Genomic DNA, 23,230 nt, shown 5'->3' on the forward strand with positions numbered 1-23,230 from the left:
GTGTAGGAATGTACCTAGGAATGTATAGAATCCAGAGATTCCCCTCTTCCTTCCTTCCTTCCTTCCATTATATTATGTATTGGTTTGGAAGTACAGCTTAATGGTTAGACAATAAATATTTCATATAGTGTTCTCTTTGATGTTTCCAGCACTATAGCTGGCACCACAAAGTTTTCACCATATTATTGACTATATTTCTTGTGCTTTACTTACTTCCCTGTTACTCCTTCCTTACTGTTGTGGAGGCTGAGGATGGGATTTATCCTCAGTATTGGGAGCTGTGCCCATGGACATGTAGACATTCTTCGAGGTTGTTATCTATAACTGGGGCTCCCTTAGTACTCTGGAAGTTATGAGGCTCAGAGACATATTAAAAATCATGGAGATTACATCTAAAGCTCTAATAGGAGTTCTGGAATCAAGTAGGGAGGCAGGCTCTAGAACACTTTCCTGAGCTAAGGAAAGATTTAAGTATTCAGATTGTACAGCCCCATCAGTGGCCAGGAAATATTGGTAAAATGACTGATAAAGATATCCAGATGAAATATAAATTCTGCCTCTAGGCAAGATATTAAGAGAGGGTATGAGGGTAGTTTAAGAATTTTTCATCCGTGAAAGAATGCCTAACAGTCATCGCCTTCTTCCTTCCTTCCTTCCATCTATCTGTTATCTAAAATATCTATCTCTACATACATGTATACATGTATAAATGTGTGTGCATAGGTTGTGTGTATATATCTCACAATCACTTTAGGAGTTCCTCTAATTAAAAAAAAAAATAGGATGGAGTATCTGATTGTACCTCAGAAATGAAGACAACTAGAAGGACATTAAATCAGTGTTTTTCAAAATGTGATTGCGTAACAGTGGTGAACTATGAGATATTAGATGGTACACAAACCAAACTCAAAAAACTATGCATTATTTTATTGTGTATTAAAATATATAATACAGTAAGTCCTTATTTAACACCATTAATAGGTTCTTGGAACTGTGGTGAAATGATGTATAATGAAACCAGTTATACCATAAACTAATTCCTTTTTTGCCAAAATTATAACAAAAAAATATGTTGAATGAAACAACCATTTTCGAGGGCCTACTGTACATCAAATATGATTTCTTGGATAGTGTTTAAGACAGTCCTAAAATAGGTGATAATGTAAGGTTGTCTGTTGAAAGGGTGTAGCTTTTATAGTAAGGTGAAAATACATAATATTTTAAATTTGATTCACATCTTGTTATTTGATGTTATAATGGCAATGACAAAAACAAACAAACAAACAAAAACCAAACAAACCCCAAAACTCCTCAAAGCAACAGTTAACAGTGATTGATTCTGGAGAGTAAGGCTTGGTGGTAGAAGAGGCTTTTATTTTTAATGTCATAACTTTTGTACTATTTTTTATTTTATAAATTTGTATTCAAATTAACATTTTAAAAAATTCTCATTTATCAAATGATTGATTAAACAATTATATAGTGTGAAGGGATGGATACAAGATTTAGATTATTTGTTTTTATATCTTCAGCCTTGGCATTCTATTGATACTTGATGAAATGTCAAGAAATTTCGGTTCTAAATAACAGTGATGAGCTGAAATGCCATATGCCTGTGATGAGAGTTTGGTCAATTCTTAAAACATGTTTTGCTTTCCACAGCCCAGTGTACTTTAACTATCACCATTTTTATATGAATCCAATAAAGAGAAAGTCCCTTAATTCTAAACTTAAGGTATTTAGAAGATAAAAGGTACTGGTTTTTTTTTTTTTTGATAGTTTCTGATAACCCATATGTTATTATAGTATTTAAAAGAATAATACCCTGACTATAACAAAATTAGTTTATCTTCACTTAAAATAGTTTTGATAATGAATTTAAAGGACAAGAAATGCTTGATTAATCTTTTAAAAATTAGTTTTACTTAAATATGTTTATAAGAATCATATTTCTTTAGCTCTCATTTCTGATGAGGTCCAATTTGCATTAAATCCTCATGACTTGGATGTTCCCTATATAAAATGATTATATACTCCTCATGCTTTACTTGTAAGTATAATCATTAGAACCAAAGCCTTTTTTTCACTCTCAGCTTTTAACTAACTAGATGTTTCAGGTGAATTTCTGCATATTCAGCTTTTATATCTGTTAAGTCTATTATTACATATTATTGCAACTCGCATGATGAACAGTTGTTTAGTATAGCTTAAAGAACAGACCTTCTGCTGTAAATGCAGGTACCCACACTTAACAAAATCAGTAATAGATCAGTAAACTTAATACAGTGGTGGGTTAACTTTCTTATTGTTTACATCCCTTGAGAAAACACACATATCTAACATTCTCCCCTATTCCATATCTTAATTGGCTTAGATAAAAATTGGCCCATACTTAGAAAAATTTCAAACATATTACATTAAAGAAATGCCTTTATCACATGCATCAAAGATCTGGATTGTAGTCCTAGCTCTGTTGCTCATACATGTACACTCCTGCTTGTATTTCTACTGTTAACAAACTCCAAAGGTTCACTGGTTTGGGGTGTGGTGTTCTGTTAACGAGATGTGCTTATCACAAGGTAATTTTATTTATTTGCAACCAGTAAAGGAGATGGGATTTACTACATCCAAAGCTCTGCCTCCTCCAAGGGAGGCTTAGCATTGTTTATATTTACTATTTGGTTAGTTACATGTCAATCTTTTTTTTTGAATTGGCTCACTTATCAGGTCGGGTTCCCTTTAAGCTTATCCTGTTTACAGTTGCATCTGAAAAATACAGTGCTTCATTTTAACATTAAGCAAGAATAGCGTTTAGTATTAGTAACAACTGCCCAGACCTTGCCAGACGTTGAGACCCTTGTCCTATGTAACACTATGAATTTACTTAAAAGTAGTTCTAGGGACCCGTGATAAGGAAGCAACAACTTCATTGCAATGTTTGTCACCTTTTTCTTACTTCAGTAAGAAAGGAGATAGGTCTTTAGTCACAGGAAGAAGAGATTTTGAGCACTATTCATTTCAGACTGCACAAGAGGCACTTTGTATGCATTTTGTTATTTGCTGCCTTTTAAATGATGTGGTATCCACATTTTAAAGATAAGTAAAGAGACTATAAAATCAGAATTCGTACCTGAAAGCATTTGATATCTGCAGTGTTTCTTTATAAATTAATCATCAGAGGCCCTTTGGAAAGTGGAAAAAATATGGAGTTTTATACTTGGACAATGTGGATATGAACCCCAGCTCAGCCACTTACTTATTTGTGATTGGATCAGGTCACTTTTTTCCTGAGTTTTTAATATCCTTATTTATGATACGAGAATTTTCATAAAGGAAAAATCGCATTTGGCGGTATAAGCAGAAGTGCTTTAAATTGAAACTAATAAATATCTTTTATTATTATTAATCTTTGTAAAAATTCTAATAAGCAAGTAGGGATAGTATTGCCATCATTGTTGCCTGCTTTTATAGATGAAAAAACTGAAGAAGAATTTAATTGATTTGCAATGGATCCCTTTCAAGAAACTAGAGCTGCTGACCCAAATTTTAGCATTTTTAAAATATGAGGCCATATTATCTTTAAATAGATAGAAATGTATAACCTACATTTCTAGGTTATAGAAACTGTGTGTGTTTGCGTAAGTGTGTAAATTTTACATATTTTTAAAGTTAAAAGGAAGTCAACCCTCTTGGCAGGAATTATTTTTGGAATTAAGTGTAAAAATAATCAAAGTCCAAGAACCTGATTTTATACCTTACTATTTGCTCTTATTCAAACCAGAGTTTTATATTGCTCTGTTAAGAAAGCTGTGTGCTTCTACACTGAGCCAGCTACTCCGTTAGATTTTGAAAAAAAACAGATGACAACGTTGATAACTGACTGCTCACTGTCAAGAGTAACACTCAATGTCTAGAAGGAGAGTCAATAATTTAGCAAATGAAGTGTAGATCATTGTGTTTTTTAACTGTACCAAGGAAGGATTAAAGATGTGATAAGAAAGAAATGTTACTAAAAAATGTAGATAGGATCTCTGAAAAAAAAAAAAGTGAAGCTTATTAAATATAATTTTAAAAGTCAGACTTCCCTTAAATATATTCTTGAAAATGTACATACATACAACTATATAAAATATGAATAAACTATGAATTAGAAGGGGCTTCTAGTCACAGAAAGTTAAAAGAGACAAATCTCTTATGACACTTTGTCTTTTTACACAAGCTTTAATATTCTTTTAATATTTCATATTTTTTCAAAAGTATTTCTTTTCTTTCCAAGTCAACATGCAAGTAATTGTCCTAATTCCAGTGAGCATCTAATTTAATGAGATATGTAGCTTTCAGCATAATTAATGAGTTCACATAGTTTATAAGACCTTTAATTGTTTTCACTAATGTAAATTATTTTTTCATTTTTAAATGAAATACTAGTACAGTTCAATGAGCTATTCAAATAATTGCACAAACACTGCCTAATTAGATATATTGTATCACAGGCTACAAAATGTATGTGTTAATCTAATTGAGGTATAAAAGTTTGAATTTCCCAGATGAGGAGCTGTTCAGAAGTGTTAATGTATAATATATGTAAGTTTAGTTTACTGATTTGGGATCTTCCTCTCTTTTGAGGAATGGGGGATCTTCCTCTATGTAACTGTAATAGAGTATGAATATGTTTTGTTTGTGTGCTGTAATTATTTTATAAATTGCTTTGGTGAAAGTATTGATCTTCTTGTTTTAGACTGCCCTGACGAACATATTAAAATATGTTTTTATCATTTGATCCTACATTGTAAGGATTTACAAATGTTATTGCTAGCATTTGGTGAATATTAATATGCTGTGTGAAGGAAAAAGGGCCCATTTAGTTTACGTTTCACAAGGTTTTGTTAATGGTTGCTGAATTATGCAGCAGAAATTGTAATCCACAGTTTCAGAGAGAGAATATCCATGACTTCTGGATGGACCGTTTTTAATAAAATTGTTTCACCAAATTGTTGGGCATGTTATACAGTTCTGAGAAATGCTAGTGTCTAGCTTTTAACCAAAATACATTGTGCATTAATATGCGCAGCTAAAGATGTCACCTGCAGTGAGCCATCTGCAGCCAAATTGCTGTTAGTGGAGGAGGTCATGTGGTTTAGGCAGTCCATGAATAACAGAAAGCGTAATCTGTTATCAGACTTTAGCGTGGTTTCCTCTGTGTGATATTATATATTACATGATTATCTAATACATACGATATGATTATATTTCCTATGTCATTCAAGATAATATACTATAATATAAATGATACATTCAATAAATATTTGGATATAATTTGATGAGGAATAGAAAAAAAGTTTAGAATAACTTATCATTAAATAATATATAAAATTTTCTTGGTATCCAGTACAGGGATAAGAGTAATCATGAGAAGTGGTCACTGCTTTTAAGAGTCTATATGAGGAGAGGAAATAATTGGAAAAAAAAAAGTGAACTACTGAGCCTAAATGTTGTGGTTCAAACTATTGTTTTAATAGTTGAGAAGGGGCAAACCTTAATTGATGATGGACTAGTAAGTGATAAAGGAGGAAATTCAGTGTGGACCATAAAGGATAGGTAGCACTTAGATATATGGGAGAGTACAAATTGGACTGTGAATCATAACTCATAAAAGAGAATGAGATGTGGTGATTGCTGGGAGGAGGGAGTAGAAGGGGACTAAGTTGTAATGGAAAAAAAATACAGTAAAGATAAAATTTTTAAAAAAAGAATGAGAGTACTACTTTAATGGAGTAAATGGTACATTTAGATGTCATGGTTTGCAGAGAAGTTTAATTGTGTTGCATCAAGAAGAAGGAACCCAACAGCTTTTATTGTAAAGGACAAGATGAAAGCATGATTGAAGGAAAGTGATTCAGTGGCTAATGTGAATGGTATGAACACCAGCAAATAAAAATTCCATGTGGTTATTGTTTTGATAGTCCATTAGTCCAAGTACTATGCTATGTTGTTAAGCAGAGATTTCATTATAAATTTTATATAAATTTTGTGTTTAAAATTTCCATTTTGGAGCATATCGAAGGATGGATATTAGTCATTAAGCCTGCTGGACACTTTCTTTTTTTTGAGAGGCTTCCATTATGTTTTGAAGCTAAGTAGGTTGATAGTCCTGAGCAAGAGTATGCTTTAATTCTGAAACCCCAACATTTGCTGATTCACCTCATTGCTTAGATATATTGACTTAACTATCTTGAATGATTATGAAGGCACTCTTAAAACATCAGAATATAACTTTTTAGTAATCAATAGTTTCGATATTTTTTGAAAGTGGCATCATTTATTAAAATTCTATATGTGTAATTCAGGTAAACTTTCAAGTGGTACCTCTTGAAACACCTAAATAAGCTATTTCTGATTATTCAGCAAAGACCTTAGCCAAGAGAATTGCATTACTATATTTTACCTTTCTGATACATAACAAAAGGGAACCAAGGGGATTGGTTAAACAGATGTGTTATAGTAATTATATGCAAGTCTATATTAGAATACAGAGACCTCAGAATTAGCTGAAATCCTGGCTGACCACTCTCTTAACCCCATTTTTGTAGCATGCTAAGTCAGAAGATTGAATGAATAACCTTATGCCATTGTTTTGTTCCTTTCCATAGGGCTAATTGAATTAGAATAGTTCACTAAACAATTGTGTCTCCAGACCTTGAATTCTGTAAGTAAGGTGGCGAAAGCAAAAGGTGACTATTTTTACTTATTATATAACACCTAAAATTTAGTAGTAGTGGAGGCATATTTACCTAATACAGTTAGAATTTTTCACTTGAACACTGGTATATTGAAGGTAAGAGTTCTTCCAGAACACATTGAAACAGTTGTAGGCTTCCCTGGTGGTGTTTCTCCCATCATGTCTGAAAAGGGATGTGTATGATTAGAGTGCAATATAGTTAGGTCTAATTAGAGTCTTTGTCAGGGAGTGGGTACTACTTAATGACAGGTGACCTGGGAGATTGTTCATAAAATATGGATGGAAGACTCTTTGAATCTGTGGCATGGGGAAGAAATGATAAGGACTAAAATCTTCTAAGATCCTCATTCATGGCATCAGAGGAAGAAGACCCAATCATGCAGAACTAGGGGAACCAATTGTATTATAGACCTGGGTACCAGATGGATTTGGCAGCAAGTATGTAAGGCAATGATGGTAGTAAATTCAGCTTCATCTCTGCTCACAGTTTGAGATGAACATTTACTTTTGGAACAGAAACAAGGCAGTGATTTTCTCCATGCAGGGAAAATCTGTATGGTTTTCAGGTGTGGAATTCAGGGGGCACTTTCAGTTTGAACCAAAATGAGGACTGTGGGTAGAGGTGTAGACTGAGGTTCTAGGAGAATGACATGTAACCAGAAAATGAAGGCAGAGCCTGTCGTTCAGGGTGGGTAAGCAATGAGGATTAGCAGAGTAAACACAAAAATACTGTAGCTTGAAGAGCACAAACATTTTCAACTTATTTACTTCATTCAAACCAGCTCAAAAAATATTTGTGAACATTTGTTTCAAGGGTCAGTAAGGGCATGGTGAAGAAGAAAAAGACCACTATCAGGAAGTCTGTACCATTTGTTGCTTACAGTATTTTGGGGGATAGAGATCTGGAAATAGAATTCAATAAGTGCTTGTATAAGAGCCCTAACAAAATTGTGTGTGTGTCTGTGTGTGTGTCTGTAATTTCTTGCTAAAAATTAACTTTATTTCACTTCACAGTTATTGGAGAAGTATTGAGATGTGAGGGCAAGTAGTTAAAGATAACGCCTTCTGTGGCTGTTTGTTTGAAAGTTCATATTAGGTGGAAGTATAAACTATTTGAGAAATGACCAGGACCAAATGAGGGACAGTGGCTTTGGAAATGTGAAAGAATGAATGGGAAATTACCTTTCACAAGCAGTGAAGACACACGAGTCATAACTGAGAATGCAGTAACAATATGACAGACAGTCTAACTCAGATGACTGAGAGGGCAGAGGTGCTGTTACCATTTGGTATGCTCCCTAAGTGCATTGCAAGAAGTAGAAGGGGGTTCATGTTACTTCGAGGGCTGGTTGTGGCCGTTCTTTTTCACTTTCTCAATGCGTAGGGAGTTTTTTTGCTTTTGTTTTGTTTTTCTGGTTTAATCAGGAAATTTGAAAGTTCCCCTGTTTTCAGTACTAGATTGTTAAATGCGGAGATAAAAATCATTTCTATATTCAACAGATTAGGACAGCAGAATTAAATTAAAAGGAGGAGGTTCTTTCTAAAAAAAAAAAAAAAATCCTAAGAGGGTAAAAAGCTTTTCATATTGTGATAACTGTAGACAATGATTGTAAGCTGCATTTTAGCAGTGAGGAGGGACGTTGAGGGATCCTATGTCTTTTATGTATGTTTTTCAAAATAAAGAAAATGTGGTCATTAAAAGACAAAATGACACAGTGGAGTCTGTGGGGGAAAAAAAAAAGGTGTATTAAGAGAAAAGCAGAATTCTGCCCCTATGAAGAGGCAACCAGTTGTGATCTCCCCTCTCTTTTCCTAATTCCCTTTTCTGCTTATGGAGACATAGTCATATACATCTATACAAGGAAACATTGATTTTGTAATACAGACAGTAAAGCATGTGTTTCCCAGTGTTGATGTAAAGCATACATTAGATACGCCATGGTAGTGTTCTAATTTTTTAGTGGGCCCAAGAGGGAGTGAAAGCCTGCTGGCTAGCTACTCATGAAGCCCCAACATTCACATTGCAAAGAGACTTAAAATTTTATTGCTAAAACCAAATGCATCCAAAGAGATCTTTTTGTTGAGGAGCGGAAGGGGGGTGGAAAGGAAAGAAGGAATCATGACAATATCATCATCAGATGCTATGTATTTATAATAACCTTGAAATTATACTATGCATTACCTTGTTTCTTCTCTGACTCTTCCTAATGTAGTCTCCATGAGGACAGAAATTTTTCTCTTTTATTTGGTGATAGTAGAAGTTGCTCGATAAATATTTGAATAAAGAAATGAATAGATTTTCATCTCTTTTGGCTATGACACTTGCCAAAAAGAGTAAGTGATTTAGCTACAATGAAAGTCATTGACCCTAGTAGTTTGTAACTTAAAGTGGTTAATATGGGTACTGATCTCATAATATTTTATAGGAAACATATCAGTGATCGAGTATAGGTAAAGAATTATCCTTTTAATTATATTTTCTTCTATTTTCTTGTCTGGCTGTGTGATTATGAGGTGATGTATCGTTGAAAGCTGTGAAAGAAAGCAGCTGAGAAAAATAAATAATAGAGCAGTACAACTGATGCTGACAGTAGGGGAGATGGGAAATGGTTGAGTGCGTAGATGCATAATTATGGAGGAATTTCCTTCCATCAAGGAGATAAAGTGGAGTGACTTACATTCTAGCTCACTTTAGTCACGGTACTTGCATAAGTAACAATTGCTTGATTATGCTTTGGAATTCAAATTTTTATATGTATATATGAAGTTATTTATTTATGCTAATTTAAGGGGATGCCATTATTTTTTCTTTCTTTATTTTTTAACAGAGGTTGGTCTTTATTTGACCCAGCATGGTTACCATTTTTTGTTTTTCACACACTTGATTATGTCTTCTTAGAGGGGGGAGTAATGCTCTGCTAATTTAAGAAATTAGCAATATGTTAGTAATTTGACAAGCCTACTGTGGGTTGTATAACGAAAAACTGTTATGAGCCATCAATAGAGAAAGTATGTAACATAACTGATTTATGGAATCTAATATGTTATACTTCATGTTTTTTTGTGACACATGGCGTTCTGTTTCTTGGAGTGATCACATTTTGAGTAAATCAAGGGCAAAGAATAACAAAATTAATTTAGAAGAAAAATACAACTCTTGATTTCTTTTTTCTTTTTCTTTTTCTTAAAATATAGAGTGGTTAGTTCTCTGAGGTTCATTAATTATATTTTAATTAATTATCACTTGAATAAAATTTAATTTTAGTAATTTGATCTATATTTTATATTTTTCATGAGAAGCATAGTTTCAGATGGTACCAGGCATTTTGAAAATGTTTTACATTATTTTTATCTCAGTGACCATTTTAAAATTTTATTTCTAGGTAAAAGAGTGGCTCTGTTTAAACTGTCAGATGCAAAGAGCTCTAGGAGGTGATCTAGCTCCAATTCCACCATCACCCCAGCCCAAACCGAAGACAGCCCCAGTTACTCCTGCATCGGTGGTGAGCAAACCATCCCCACAGTCACAGCAGATTTCTCCAAAGAAGGATGCTGCACCAAAACAGGATATCTCAAAGGCACCTGAGTCTAAAAAGCCCCCACCACTAGTGAAACAACCAACCCTTCATGGTTCTCCCCTGGCCCCAGCCAAGCAGCCTCCTATGGCAGAGTCCTCATCCAAGCCAGCCCCTCCCAAAGAGCCTTCTGTCCCGTCTGAGCAGGCCAAGGTCCCCATGGCTGATGAGAAACCAAAGCAGCCCAAGACGGCAAAGTCAGCCACAGACATTGTGTCTTCTTCGTCAACAACAACAGGACCTGATGTTATTCCAAGCTCCCAAGTACAGTCACAGGATCAAGAGAAAACAACTCCTCCTCTAAAAACAGACTCTGCCAAATCTTCACAGAGTTTTCCAGCAATAGGAGAAAAAGTCACCCCCTTCGATTCTAAAGTCATACCTCGACCTGCATCAGATTCGAAAATTATTTCACATCCTGGGCCTAGTCTGGAGAGCAAAGGTCAAAAACAAGTTGATCCAGTTCAAAAGAAGGAAGAACCCAAGAAAGCACAAACCAAAATCAATCCTAAACCAGATGCCAAGCCATCGCCAAAAGGATCACCGACACCTCCGGGCCCTCGACCTACCACTGGACAAACTGTCCCCCCATCTCAACAGCTACCAAAGCCTCAGGAGCAGACAAGACGTTTTAGCCTGAGTCTGGGAAGTATTACTGATGCTTCTAAGTCACAGCCCACCACTCCTCAAGAAACTGTGACTGGGAAACTCTTTGGGTTTGGAGCATCAATCTTCAGCCAGGCATCAAATCTCATCTCCACAGCAGGCCAGCCAGGATCTCATTCTCAGAGTGGGCCAGGGGGTCCAGCAAAACCAGTCCAGTCCCCCTCACAGCCACCACCTTCCCAGGGGCCACCCAAATCTGCCAGTCAGCTACCACCAGCACCTGCGAAGGTTGTACCTGTAAAAAAGGAAACAAAAGCTCCTGTAGCTGAAAAACTAGAGCCCAAAGCTGAACAAGTTCCAGCAGCAAAAAGAATAGAAACAGAAAAGAAGCCTCTGCCTGTTAAGGATAGCAAGCCTTCAGCAGCTGAGCCTCAAAAGGCTGCCCTGCCCCCCAAACTGGAGAAAGCCCCCAAACCAGAATCAGCCTGTCCTCTCTGCAAAACTGAACTCAACATAGGTTCTAAGGATCCACCTAACTTCAACACTTGCACTGAATGCAAGAATCAAGTGTGTAATCTCTGTGGATTTAACCCGACACCACACTTAACTGAGGTAAGCAATATTTATATTTACATGTGGATGTGAGTTTATTGTGTTTATTATCAAATATTTTGTTAGCCAAATTTCTGAGCAGAAAATATATTTCTAGTAAAGAAAATGAATCAATATTAATATCTTAGAAGACGTTTCAATTACTTTTTACAGGTTTACTTATTACAAGTTCATATAATTTATACTGTTCTGGGTTAATGTACCAGAAGTAAGAAGATGAAATAAGCTGACCACTTAAAATAACAATTATCCCAATTCTTTATGAGTGAACTACCTATAGCTTTGGAGGACTATCTGGTTTTCACTTATACATATCAAATAAGAGAAGTAATTTACTATTTCCAATCTTTCTAATCCTTTCAGTTTCTTTAATACATAAAAAAAAAAAGTTTGGTTGATTGCAGATCTATAAAAAATATATCAGATCATGAGATCTGTTCTTTTACAAAAATTGTTCAGAACTTTGTGAAAGGAGTAATGTCTACTAGAAAATTTCAGTTCCAATATATTATGTCTAGACTTTTTATAGTTTTGTTTGAGCTGTTTTCTGGCATAAATAGAGTACTTTATTAAGAACTGTTGTAAGGATAAAAAGGTACGGATTTAGCTGACTAATGTCAAGGAACTTTTTCTTTTCAAATGGAACAAGAATACTTGTTCCACAAAGTAAATGACCAAAAGTAGATAGCAACTCTCTCTCTACCTAATATAGTTATAAAAGAATAAATCTACGAGCCTCAGTACGTACTGTAATGTGTTAGAGCTATTATAATTTTGGATCTTGGGAGACTGATGGGGTTAAATGATAGCTGCTGTCTTAGATAAGTAACAACAATGTTTTAAACATTTTGGGGTTAAATTTTAAGTAATTTTTCATTGTTTTAATACAAATCAAAAATACTTAAGTATTATTTTATTTAATTCTGCTTGACTTTGTAATCCATTGGAATGAAAAATTGAACTGATTTTTAGCAACTGTACAAATAGAGGTTCTTGCTATCATTTTCAAGTTATTTTTTAAGAACAAACCATATGATACTTTTACTAAACATACTAAGTTGCAAAAAAAAAATAAAGATACTAAGTTGCTTTGATATTATTAGCACCATATCAAAATATTGTCTGTACAGACTTAACCAGGTTTTTATTCTCTTTAACTGTGATGAATAATGTTAACTAAGATTCATTTTAAAAGTAGCTAAAATTTGGTTTCTTTCATTATGTTATTAGTGGTAACAACTAATTATTACTTACAGTAATATTTTTAGAAGACTTGCTTTTGGTTGTGTATTCATGAAGACGGAAATTTGGTTTTCCCAGTAAGCAGCTTCTTGAATAATGTTGTTTCATTCAACATCCTTTTGTTATAATGTTGATGAGAGAGAAAAATAATTGACCCTTGGCCAGAGCCACTGTCTGGTGTGGAGTTTGTACATTCTCCTCACGTCTGCTGGGGTTTTCTCTGGAGTCTTCAGTTTCTTCCCAGAGCCCAAAGATGTGCACGTTAGGACAGCTGGTGTGTCGACATTGTCTCAGTGTGAGGGAGTGTGACTGTGTGTAAGTGTGCCCTGGATGGAAGAGTGTCCTGTCCTGAGTGGGTCCCACCTTGCCTTCTGAGCTGGGGTGGGCTCCAGTCACCTACAACCCCAAACTGAATAAGGTCGTTGGAAAATCATGGTCTTATTTTTATTAATCTTTCTCAAATGTATGTATTACTCATATTTATTTCAGTGCTTAATGTTAGAAGTGTTTTGGGTCTTTATTTAGAAGTTTGGTGATGCTTTTGTGACCAGAAATATAATGTAGGAACGTAACTCATGTTTATCAATTTACCTAGGGTAAAATTAATTTTGTTATATGTTATTTGCTTAAAGTTGCAGTTTCTAAGAATGTAGAAACATTGTTCAGCGAGGACTTACTGTATAACTGGATTAATTTAATAGATTTAAAAATTGTACCATTTAATGAGTAGCCATATGGTATCAACAGCATGCAGTTCATTTAAATAGTTATAAAACAAATACACCACTAAAAACAAAACAATAATGTCTGTGTTTAAAGTGTATTTTGGGTACATTAAAAAATGTCAAATTTGCAGAGGGATAACTATAACATATATGTGTGTGTGTGCGTATATGTTTATATGTTTACATCTGGACCAATTTTGTCAGTGTTTGGAGATATGAAATGAGAGCGCTGAATAGAGAGACAATAGACCTTTCACAAAAATAATTGATTTTTTTTTGTGTGTGTTGACCAATTATATTTTACAGGTGGTAATTTAGAAAGGAGATTTCTTGACTAAAGCAGAGAATTATCTAGGGTATGTATGGGATTTTAATGGTTTGACAATATAAATGGTTTCAAGTTTTTAAATGATTCAGGCGAAGTCGTCGGCAGCCGTCCGTCTCGAGAGACGATGGTGTAGCTTCTTAAGAGTCTATCTGCACGGCCGAGAATGGCTGTGCAGTCCGACTCGGGAGTGACACGGTATCTGTCTCCTCCCGTGTTGAATCGACATCTTGCGATGACGCTGGAGTGTCCTCTCCAGTGAAGCTGAAGCTACAGAGCCTGGGCAGGGTGATATGGAGGGTCTGCTGTTGCCCATGCAGCAGACCCCCCCTCTCTTCTCAGCTGAAGGGTCCAAGGGAAAGACGGAGTCAATACAGCTTGGCTTCAGGTGCGCCGCAGGAGTTGCCGGTGTTGACTACAACGTCAAACCGCCTTAGGGACTCCGGCTCCGGATTTTCTGTCGGGGTTTACTCCCTTAGCCTTTCCCCTGAAGAGGTATGCCACAAGGCAGCGGAGGTTTTTTGGAGTCAGAGTTTTCTACACTTCTAAATATGATCAGTGAAATTTAGATGATCTGTCATTATTCAGATTTTTTTGCTGTGTGGTAATTTCTTTGAATTTGGAAGATCGTGTTTCAGAGGAGAAAAAATTTTGATGGAACAAAAGCTGTGAATTGGTGTTCCCGGCTCAATTTGACTATGCAAATCTGCAAGAAGTTTTCAGTTAGAATAAGGCCTTAATGCCCTCTGGTCTCTAGCTAAAGTTCATTGGCTGACAGGCTGTCAATGGAGTGAGTGAATAAAGTTAAGTTAATCCATGTTCAAATAGTTTTTTATTATTATTACCTAAATGACTTTGGAGGACTGGATAAAATGGTTAGTTGAAGAAAAGGTACATTCTGTTGGCTCATGTGTGTGTGCATACATATACATATGTATCCAGGAAATTGTAAGTGTGATATATAGGCTTAACTTGCGGTGCTGTTCCAGTATTCATACTACTAATCTTTATTTTGAGTGATTAGGAAAGCATATACCCTCCTTGATCTTCGTTTTGTTTTTATGGTATCATTCTGTGTGGAACCCAACATTTTCTGCTGGGCTGGCAACTGTACTTTCATTGTAGTTTCAGAAAACATTCTAATTTCAGATTTTATGCCTGCAATATAAAGATATTGCTATTCCTTAAGAAAGGATTAAACTATTTCCATTTATTTTTCTAATAAAACACATGTAACTACTATAAGCCTCTGCTCCTACCACGCTCATCATTGGGAGGCATGATTTCTTTTTCTGTTGGTGCCTGCCGCTCTGCCCTCCACTGTTGCTGTTCTGTTTCTCCAGTGGCCTGAAGAACCAGTTCTAGTGTGTCATGGGTTAGGGAGCTATCCACTCGTTAATCAAACACACCTGTCTCTGGGGTTGTTTCCTGTGTTTCACAGTCAGCCTCCCCCATGCCACCTGTGGAGTGCCAAGGCTGCCTGCAGAGCCCTGCGGTGTAGCTGGGCTGCAGCCCAAGCCTCATGGTTTAACAATTTGTTGTCCAGTTTGTATAAATGATATTATAATTCATTAACCTCTGCTAGCAAGGAACAATTGTTTTAGGCTTTAATTTTTGCCAACTCAAGGGATATCTCATCTTGGAAGGAGTTTTAAAAGCACCTATATAAGGCTTTCTGAAAAAGCTAGTGTATAGAATTTGGAAGCGTGCTAACTAAGAAAAACAGCCTAAATTGGGGACCAATTTACCTAGTGAATTTTAATCATTCTGGTTCAGTTCAGTTGCAAAAAGGAATCCAAGTACTCATAGTGGGTATTTATTTTATTGAGTGTACTACCTTCTTTAAGAGTAACTTTTTACTACAAAAATAAGACTTAAATTATGTTTCCTCAGGTTTCAGGAAGTCCTAGAATCATACTATTGCTTCTTTAGTAAGATAATTAGGCATGGCCTAAATAATCAGCATATATTTGTCACTTTGCTTCTACTAAAATTTGTCACTAAGCACCAAATGGGTCTTTTGAACCAATTAAGAAACACTGGAGAGTAACCATCCCTTCAGGTAGGGAAGCTTCCGCAGTCTGTCACAATATTCAGGAAGGCCTAGTGGGGACCCTCTGCATTTCTTAGCTTGGCAAACACATAATACCCCCCCCTTTTTTTAAAGATTATTATTTAAGACTTTGAAATCATACATGTTACTAAAAAGTGATCAAAATTAATACAGAGAATTATACTAATTAGTTTCAGAAGAGTTGCATATGATGGAGATCTACCCTTTGAGTAAAAATTTCTCTCATATATGGCAAAAGTGACACTTGACACTTTTTGACCAACATAAAAAAGTTAGTAGATTGTCTGCAGAAACTAATTTTTTAGTTATTATTTTTTAGGAGAAATTTGATGTTACATTTCTATTAAGTGAAATTTAGTTGAAAAATGCAAATGTGGATTTAAGAGAGAAATATTTTTTAAACAAATTTAATCAGAAAAGTAATTTCTTCATTAGTTTTTAAAATGCATTTTACATAGTTAATATTCTACTCTATATGATAGTCCTGTATCCCAATATTAACATATGATTATACATCATTTTCCCATGTGATTAAATGATTCTTAAATATTATATAAAATGACTAAGTATACTCAATATTATGGATGTGTATGCTTTTTTAATACACATTGTCCACATATTAAGGGTTTAGGTCATTTTCATTTTAAATAACATGAACATTTTCGGATATAGCTGTATTTTTAAGTGCTTCGTAAGGAAAGCTTTTCAGTAGTAAGATTACTAAATTAAGGGATAAGGACCCTGAAGTATCAACTTCTCTCTGGAGATCTGATAGCAGTTACTAGCATACGTGGTTGCTTTCATACTGTAGCCTCTCCAAACTTGAATAATATAATTTAAAATGGTATTTGTTAGTTTGGAACTCTAAAAATGCTATAGTATTGTTCCTTTGATATGTATTCCTTTGATTACCAGAAATTTTATGTAGTTACAAAATGTAAACAGATAATTTTATTTATAATCCAAATAAAATATTTGTAGACATTGTGGGATAAGGTAAACTGATATAAATAATGTTGCGATTTAAAAAAAATTTTATTGGTGCTAGTATTTGACTAAGCTTATGTGTAAAGTATTGTACCACACATTTTACTCACAACAACCTACAGGGTAGGTTTTGCTGCTATTTTAGGATCAGGAGAATGATTACAGAGAGGTGCAGCTGTCAAGCCATAGACATGATTCAAGGAACCGGGTAAAATTGCTACTCATTCTGTGCTTTCCTACCTATAAGTTGTGTCAGTTGGTAATTAGTAGGGCTTTAATAAAATTAAATTTCATAATATGTGCATAGAAATCAGCATCATTCCACTAGTTTTTTTCCAGTTAAGTCAACTGATTGGTCAGCATTTATAGGTGAAAGCGTATGGCTGAATGATGAAATGATGTCCCTGCCTTCTTTTATTAAAAATCTATTTGAGAGAGCGAGAGAGAGTTAGAGAGAGAGAGAGGAGGAGAGAAGAGAGAGAGAGAGAGAGAGAGATCTGTTATTCATGCTTTCATTGGTTGCTTCTTGTATGAGCCCTGACCTACATACTGGGATGATGCTCTAGCCAACTGAGCTGCCAGGCCACAGCAGTTCCAGCCTTCTTATATAATGAATGTGAGGGCATAAAATATACTTGCTACAGCTGCAAGAAGTACTATTTTATTCCTGCCAATGCATACAAAAACTTTATTCCTTGAAAATGATGAACATCAGAGTGTTCCATTGGTGTTAGTGGTAGTTGTTAATCTTTCCTTCTACCAACATTTTTGTATAGCCTCCTTTCTTACATCTCAGGGGTGGAATTGCTGAACAGTTATGTATATTTTAAATTGGTTCTCCACAGCAGTTGTATTTATTTATATTCTGACCAAGTTTGCATGCATGCTATTGTTTCTTTAGAGATGCATTGTCTGATAAGATAGCCACTGGACAAATGTGGCTAATGAGTACTGTGGCTAGTTCAAATTAAGAGTACTTTAAGTGCAAAAAACACATTGGATTTCAAAGTTTTATATGCAAAAGTGTAAAATATCTCAATAATTTTATGTTGATTACCTTTGTATAAGGCTTCTCTCCCTTAGATTTTGCCATTGCTACTGCCTTTTTATCATGTAACTTTACATTTGCATATGCATGCACTATGGTTTACTGCTGTGTAGGACATAATTCTTTCTATACAAGAAAAACATGACTATATTTGTTGCATTCTGATGATGTCTTGCAGAGCTCTGTTTCTCATGTTATGCAAGATAGCTGGATCTTTTTTCACATTCTACTAATCAGACAGGTGTTAAGGCTCTCATCTCAAGAGAGTGCTGATGTTTGCTTGGCCTGAGGTGCAATATTCTCATGTCCTGCTAATCATCAGTAAGAAATGTGTATATTCTTTATTAGCATCAGGATATCCTCTCTTCACTACTGACCCCTCTGGTTCGAAATGTTTTCTCTTTTAGTTTTTTTTTTCTCTTTTAGTTCTTTTCAGAACTCTTGGGTCTTTCTATAGTCTCCCTATGGCCTTGGGTGAAAAATCATCAGTTTTAAAGTCAGTTGCTAGCAGAAGACTCAGCAATACAGAATTTTAGAACTTGAATATATTATCTGGACCACTGTTTTCTCTCTTTTCTTGATGGCCATTCATTTTACTTCTAAAACTCTATTTTAATAATTTGAATTATAAAAGTAGTATTCTTTATAACAATCCATAGAGTACTAAAGTTTCTGAAGAGAAATGAGTAGCTTTCTCTTCCCTTGTGCTTCATGTTAATGATTTGGCATCTATTCTGACATGTCTATTTTTCTTGTTTTTGCTTTCGGTTTTTTATAATTGTTATACAAACAGTAAAATGTAGAAGAATTTGAAATAAAAAAAAGGTTTATGTGATAGTTATGTTTTTTAAAGTAATGTATTATGAAATGAGCATGTGATCTAACTATACATATATATTTTTGGTTGTTGATGCCTTTATTTTTAAAAGCTTTTAAAATTTATTACTGATTTTAGAGAGAGAGAGAGGGAGAAAGAGAAACATCAATATGTTGTTCCACTTATTTATGCACTCATTGGTTGCTTCCAGTATGTGCCCCACTGGAGATTGAACCTACAACCTTATCAGGTCGACACTCTAACCAACTGAGCTACCTAGCCAGGGTGTTGATGCCTTTATTGATACTTAGAGATCAAGATAGAATTAAAATGGGAAGATAAAAAAAATTAGTCTTGTTATGGCTTCTTCTTTATATACTTAGTAATAGGAATGTTGTTCAGCTAGTCTTCAGATGGTTCTCCAGGTTGATTGTTCTGTAACTTAGTTGTAATTTTGATGTGGTCATAGGAGGCGGGGAGCAATGCATTTACGTACTCTCCCATCATAACCAGAAGTCTACAAATTTTTATTGACTTCCTTTTTTTCCCAAGACTTTATACATTGGACATTCTTTCAAGTGAACACTCTTTGACTTACCTCATTTTATCTTTGAGTAAATATCTGTGCAGTATCTGAAATAACTATATAGGATGAATTCATTCATTCTACAAAGATTTTGTGAGTATACAATATGCCAGGCATGGATTTTGTGAGTTCATTGTATGTCAGATGCCTGGCACTCACGGAATTGTGTTCTAGTGAGGTAAAGGAATAATTTCTCAAAAAAATAATACATGTATAAATAAAATTTTATATAACAAGTTAATAAGTGCTGTGGACAAAAGAAAAAAAAGAGCAGAGTAAAAAAGCTTTGCATTATGGGAGATGGGCAAGTTGGCCTTTTAGTATAGGACTTTATTTAACCAAGTGTATAAATTTATTTCACCACGTAATCTTTTTCTTTACTTGGCAGAACTAGTATTCTAGAAGACACATGTTACTCAAGAAGTTGTATTTTAAATGTTAAAAACATTTAAATTAATACCTGCATCTTTTATTCCTAGAATTTTTAATTTGCCTCCAGAGTCATAAATTACAAGGTCTAAGAAATTTTTTTTGTTAAAATATACCATATACAGTTCATATTCAAGATGCCCTGTATTGGAATCATCATTTTTCCCCATGTTCCCTTTTATGTGTTTTCTGTCATACTGAAAAGTATCACAGATCCTGAGAACCATCTGGACTTCTCTTTCTCTTTCACCTGCCAGAAGCAATGCCTTTAATTATGATCAATTCTACCTGCTAACAACATCTCTGCTCTCTTACCTCCTTATCTTCGCTATGACAGCTTTGTACCAGTCCTTATTTGTCATTCTGTCACTGCTGAAAGCTTACTCTTATGTTACCATCTATGATTTCAACTTTGTAAAATGGGGTGACTGCACTAATGATCCCTGAGCTCTCTTCCAATGTTAATCTCTGTAGTTCTAAAGTCTACACCTCCAATTAGCTTGAATTTGTGGATTTTGGAGGTTAAAATAGTCTTTTAGGCTCTTGAGAATAACCTCAAATATACATACAGATAGGGGTGGTAGGTATTCACTGGTTAAATCTCATTCTTTATAAAAATGTGAAGTAAGCCTTCCTAGGAGCACACATACTATTTATTTTAATACAATGGCTCTCAGATTTTATTGTTCATAAAGATCTCAGGGTGAGATTGTGGAAATGCAGTCTTCTTGTTTATCACCTTCTGTAGCATCCCTTATAATCCTTTCTTCTGTTGAACTATATTTAATGCCATGAGCAAAGTAGATACTGTCAATCCTCCCTACCTTTGCAATTGCCCCAACATCCTTTACTTCTTTACATATTTCTCTTCTATCCATTCTTTGAGATTCATCATTTCTCTTTGAACCCCTACTTTATGTTTTATGTACCAGTCAGCCCTTTCATGTAGTTCTGCAATTGTCTGTTTGTGTAACCTAGCCAGAATGTGACCCCCGGAGCACATGGTAGGTAGTTTACATGTTTGTGTAGTGGAGGAAAACAGAATTTAGTGAAATTGCATGTAGAATGAAATACATGCTCTATGTTAGTAGCATTGTAATTGTATTTAGAAATAGTTTGAAACTTATTGACTGCAAGGATTTTTAAAGTCCTAAAAAGTTTTACATACTAATAGGTACCTTACTGCATATGTTCTTAAAGTATGGATTTTCTTAAAATGAATATACTTTGGAAAACCTTAGAAAATTGTTAAGAAGTGATTACCAGTGAGAATATGTTGACATGAGACATTCTCACTGAAACTTTATGGATAAATGGTTTAATTCATGTCAGTTGTGGTTTGGGATTTATTTATTTTTCCTGACATTTAAATAGGTTATTCACATATTTGTATTTCAAAAAAATTGAATTAAATAAAGGTTTTATATCATTATGACTTTTGCTAAATGAAGCTCAGTAGCTAGAATTATTATAATGATTTATCCCAGTACTTTAAAAACAAGCATATATTTTCTAATTAGAACACTGTCACCCTCATGGATATTGTAAATATATGTTTTTGACAGAATGTTACTTAAATGACACAAAAATAAACAATCATATCATTTGTAGTTTTAAAAATGTTATTTTCTCTATTTTAAAAATATTATGTAACATTTGAAGGAAACCAAAATACAGAGTCCCATTTAAAACTGACATTACTCTGACTTGAAGTGGCAGTGAAACTGGTATATTGCTGTGTAACATGTTGCCACACACTTAGCAGCTTAAAACAACACACATTTATTACCTTACGGTTGTATAGCTCAGAAGTCTGGTATGGTATAACTGGTTTCTCAGATCACAATCTTAATAAGACTGAAATCAAGATATGTTTGGATCTGTGTTCATATCTGGGAGCTCTGCTGAAGAATCTGCTTCCAAGTTTATTCAGGTTGTTGGCAGAATTCAGTTCTTTGTCTTTATAGGACTGAGGTCTCAGGTTCCTTGTTAGCCAGGGGCCATTGTTGGTTCTTGAAGGCTGCTGGCAATCCTCTCTGAGTGGTTTCCCCATCCTTAAAGCTGGTAACAAAAGAATTTCCCTAACATGGAATCCATCTCACACTTTAAGTCTCTGACTTAAGAGGGATCCAGGATATTTCAAAGACTCAGTTGATTGGATTGAGCTTGACTGGATAGTATTGCTTTTGATTTAATTTAAAAGTCAACCGATTAGTAACTTAATCATGGAGAGATATCCCATGGTATTTACAATTTTTGCCCCACACCGAAGGGAGGAAATTAAAAATAAGATGTGTATACAAGAAAAATAAATCTGGGGGTTAAGTATAGATCTTAGAATTCTCCTACCACAGCAACAAGTTATTGAATGTATTAAAATAAAAACATTTTGTAAAAGATGGCACATTTGTTTAATTGATTTTTGTCACAGGGCTTGTGCACATAGTGTTCACAGGCACTTCCTTGACACATGGATGTAAAACAGAATTAATTTATCTGAAATCCCAGGCAAGAAGAAGAGTTAAAGCAGTACCATAAGAGGTCTATGTGGTGTCATCGCTCCTTGAAGACTTCCCACATAAAAATAATAATGCATTGTTTATTTTATTTGGGATAGTAATGAAAGGTCTTTATGAATCTACAGTTAAATGCTTGACTTTATTTTTTTAATGTTATCATTAATTTATTTAATGGACTAGATTATATAAGAAATTAAAGTGTAGGATTTCCTCTCGAGGAGGATATAGACTGGACAGGGCTTATCAATGGAGTGGGTATCTGGGAGTGGTTTTCATTTTGAGAGATTGGGGCAGTGATTGTGAAATTAAGTAAAAGTGAAGTTCAATTATTGGAATTTTGCTATTAAGAGGGAAGTTAAATTACTCAATTCTAGATCTCGGGAGATATATCAAGAACAGCCATCTTGTTTTGGATGTCATCAGAATAGAAAAAACAGAATGTAAAAATCATGAATTTACATGTCAGTGTTGAAGTAAAGAACATAGAGGCCTGAGAGCTAGGAAAGGCCAAACTTTGTGGGGGAGAAGGAAGGAGGCAAAACAGCATATTGAGTGATTAGAGAAAAATAAAACTAATACAGCAAATTTTGAAAAGGTAAGGGAGGGAGATTTTTAAGGAAAAAAATGATTAAGTGCTAAAATATGGTAATAAAATTGATCTCCTAATAGCTATATTATAAATTGTTATAAATCTGAAAAAATAAAAGGCATATTCAGAGTCCAGGAGCATTTATATTCTTGGAACTGGTTGATATTCCTGAGAGTTTTACCAGACAAATGATTTAACAGAAGGAAGGTCCTCTGCTTTTAGCACCCCTTTCTTTAGTAGTAAAAACAGATAGAAAAAGAAAAACAATAAAGATCTATATTTCCAGCAATAGATATGGTTACACAAAGCAAACATGGCACATTGTAATTTATATACTCTAGTACTTATTAAGTACCT

At 34.6% G+C, this 23,230-nt stretch overlaps 1 protein-coding gene across 1 annotated transcript in view; it reads left to right on the top strand.

Moving 5' to 3' along the window:
- PCLO (piccolo presynaptic cytomatrix protein) overlaps positions 1–23,230 on the top strand; it is a 337,379-nt gene that overhangs the window by 14,223 nt on the left and 299,926 nt on the right. The window contains exon 3 of the mRNA XM_090286882.1: positions 10,123–11,532. Within this exon, the coding sequence (XP_090143008.1) occupies positions 10,123–11,532 (1,410 nt within the window). The remainder of the gene's footprint in view (positions 1–10,122; positions 11,533–23,230) is intronic.

Source organism: Furipterus horrens, unplaced genomic scaffold (assembly GCF_987537825.1).
Source record: "Furipterus horrens unplaced genomic scaffold, mFurHor1.1.pri manual_scaffold_9, whole genome shotgun sequence".
Taxonomy (NCBI): Eukaryota; Metazoa; Chordata; class Mammalia; order Chiroptera; family Furipteridae; genus Furipterus; species Furipterus horrens.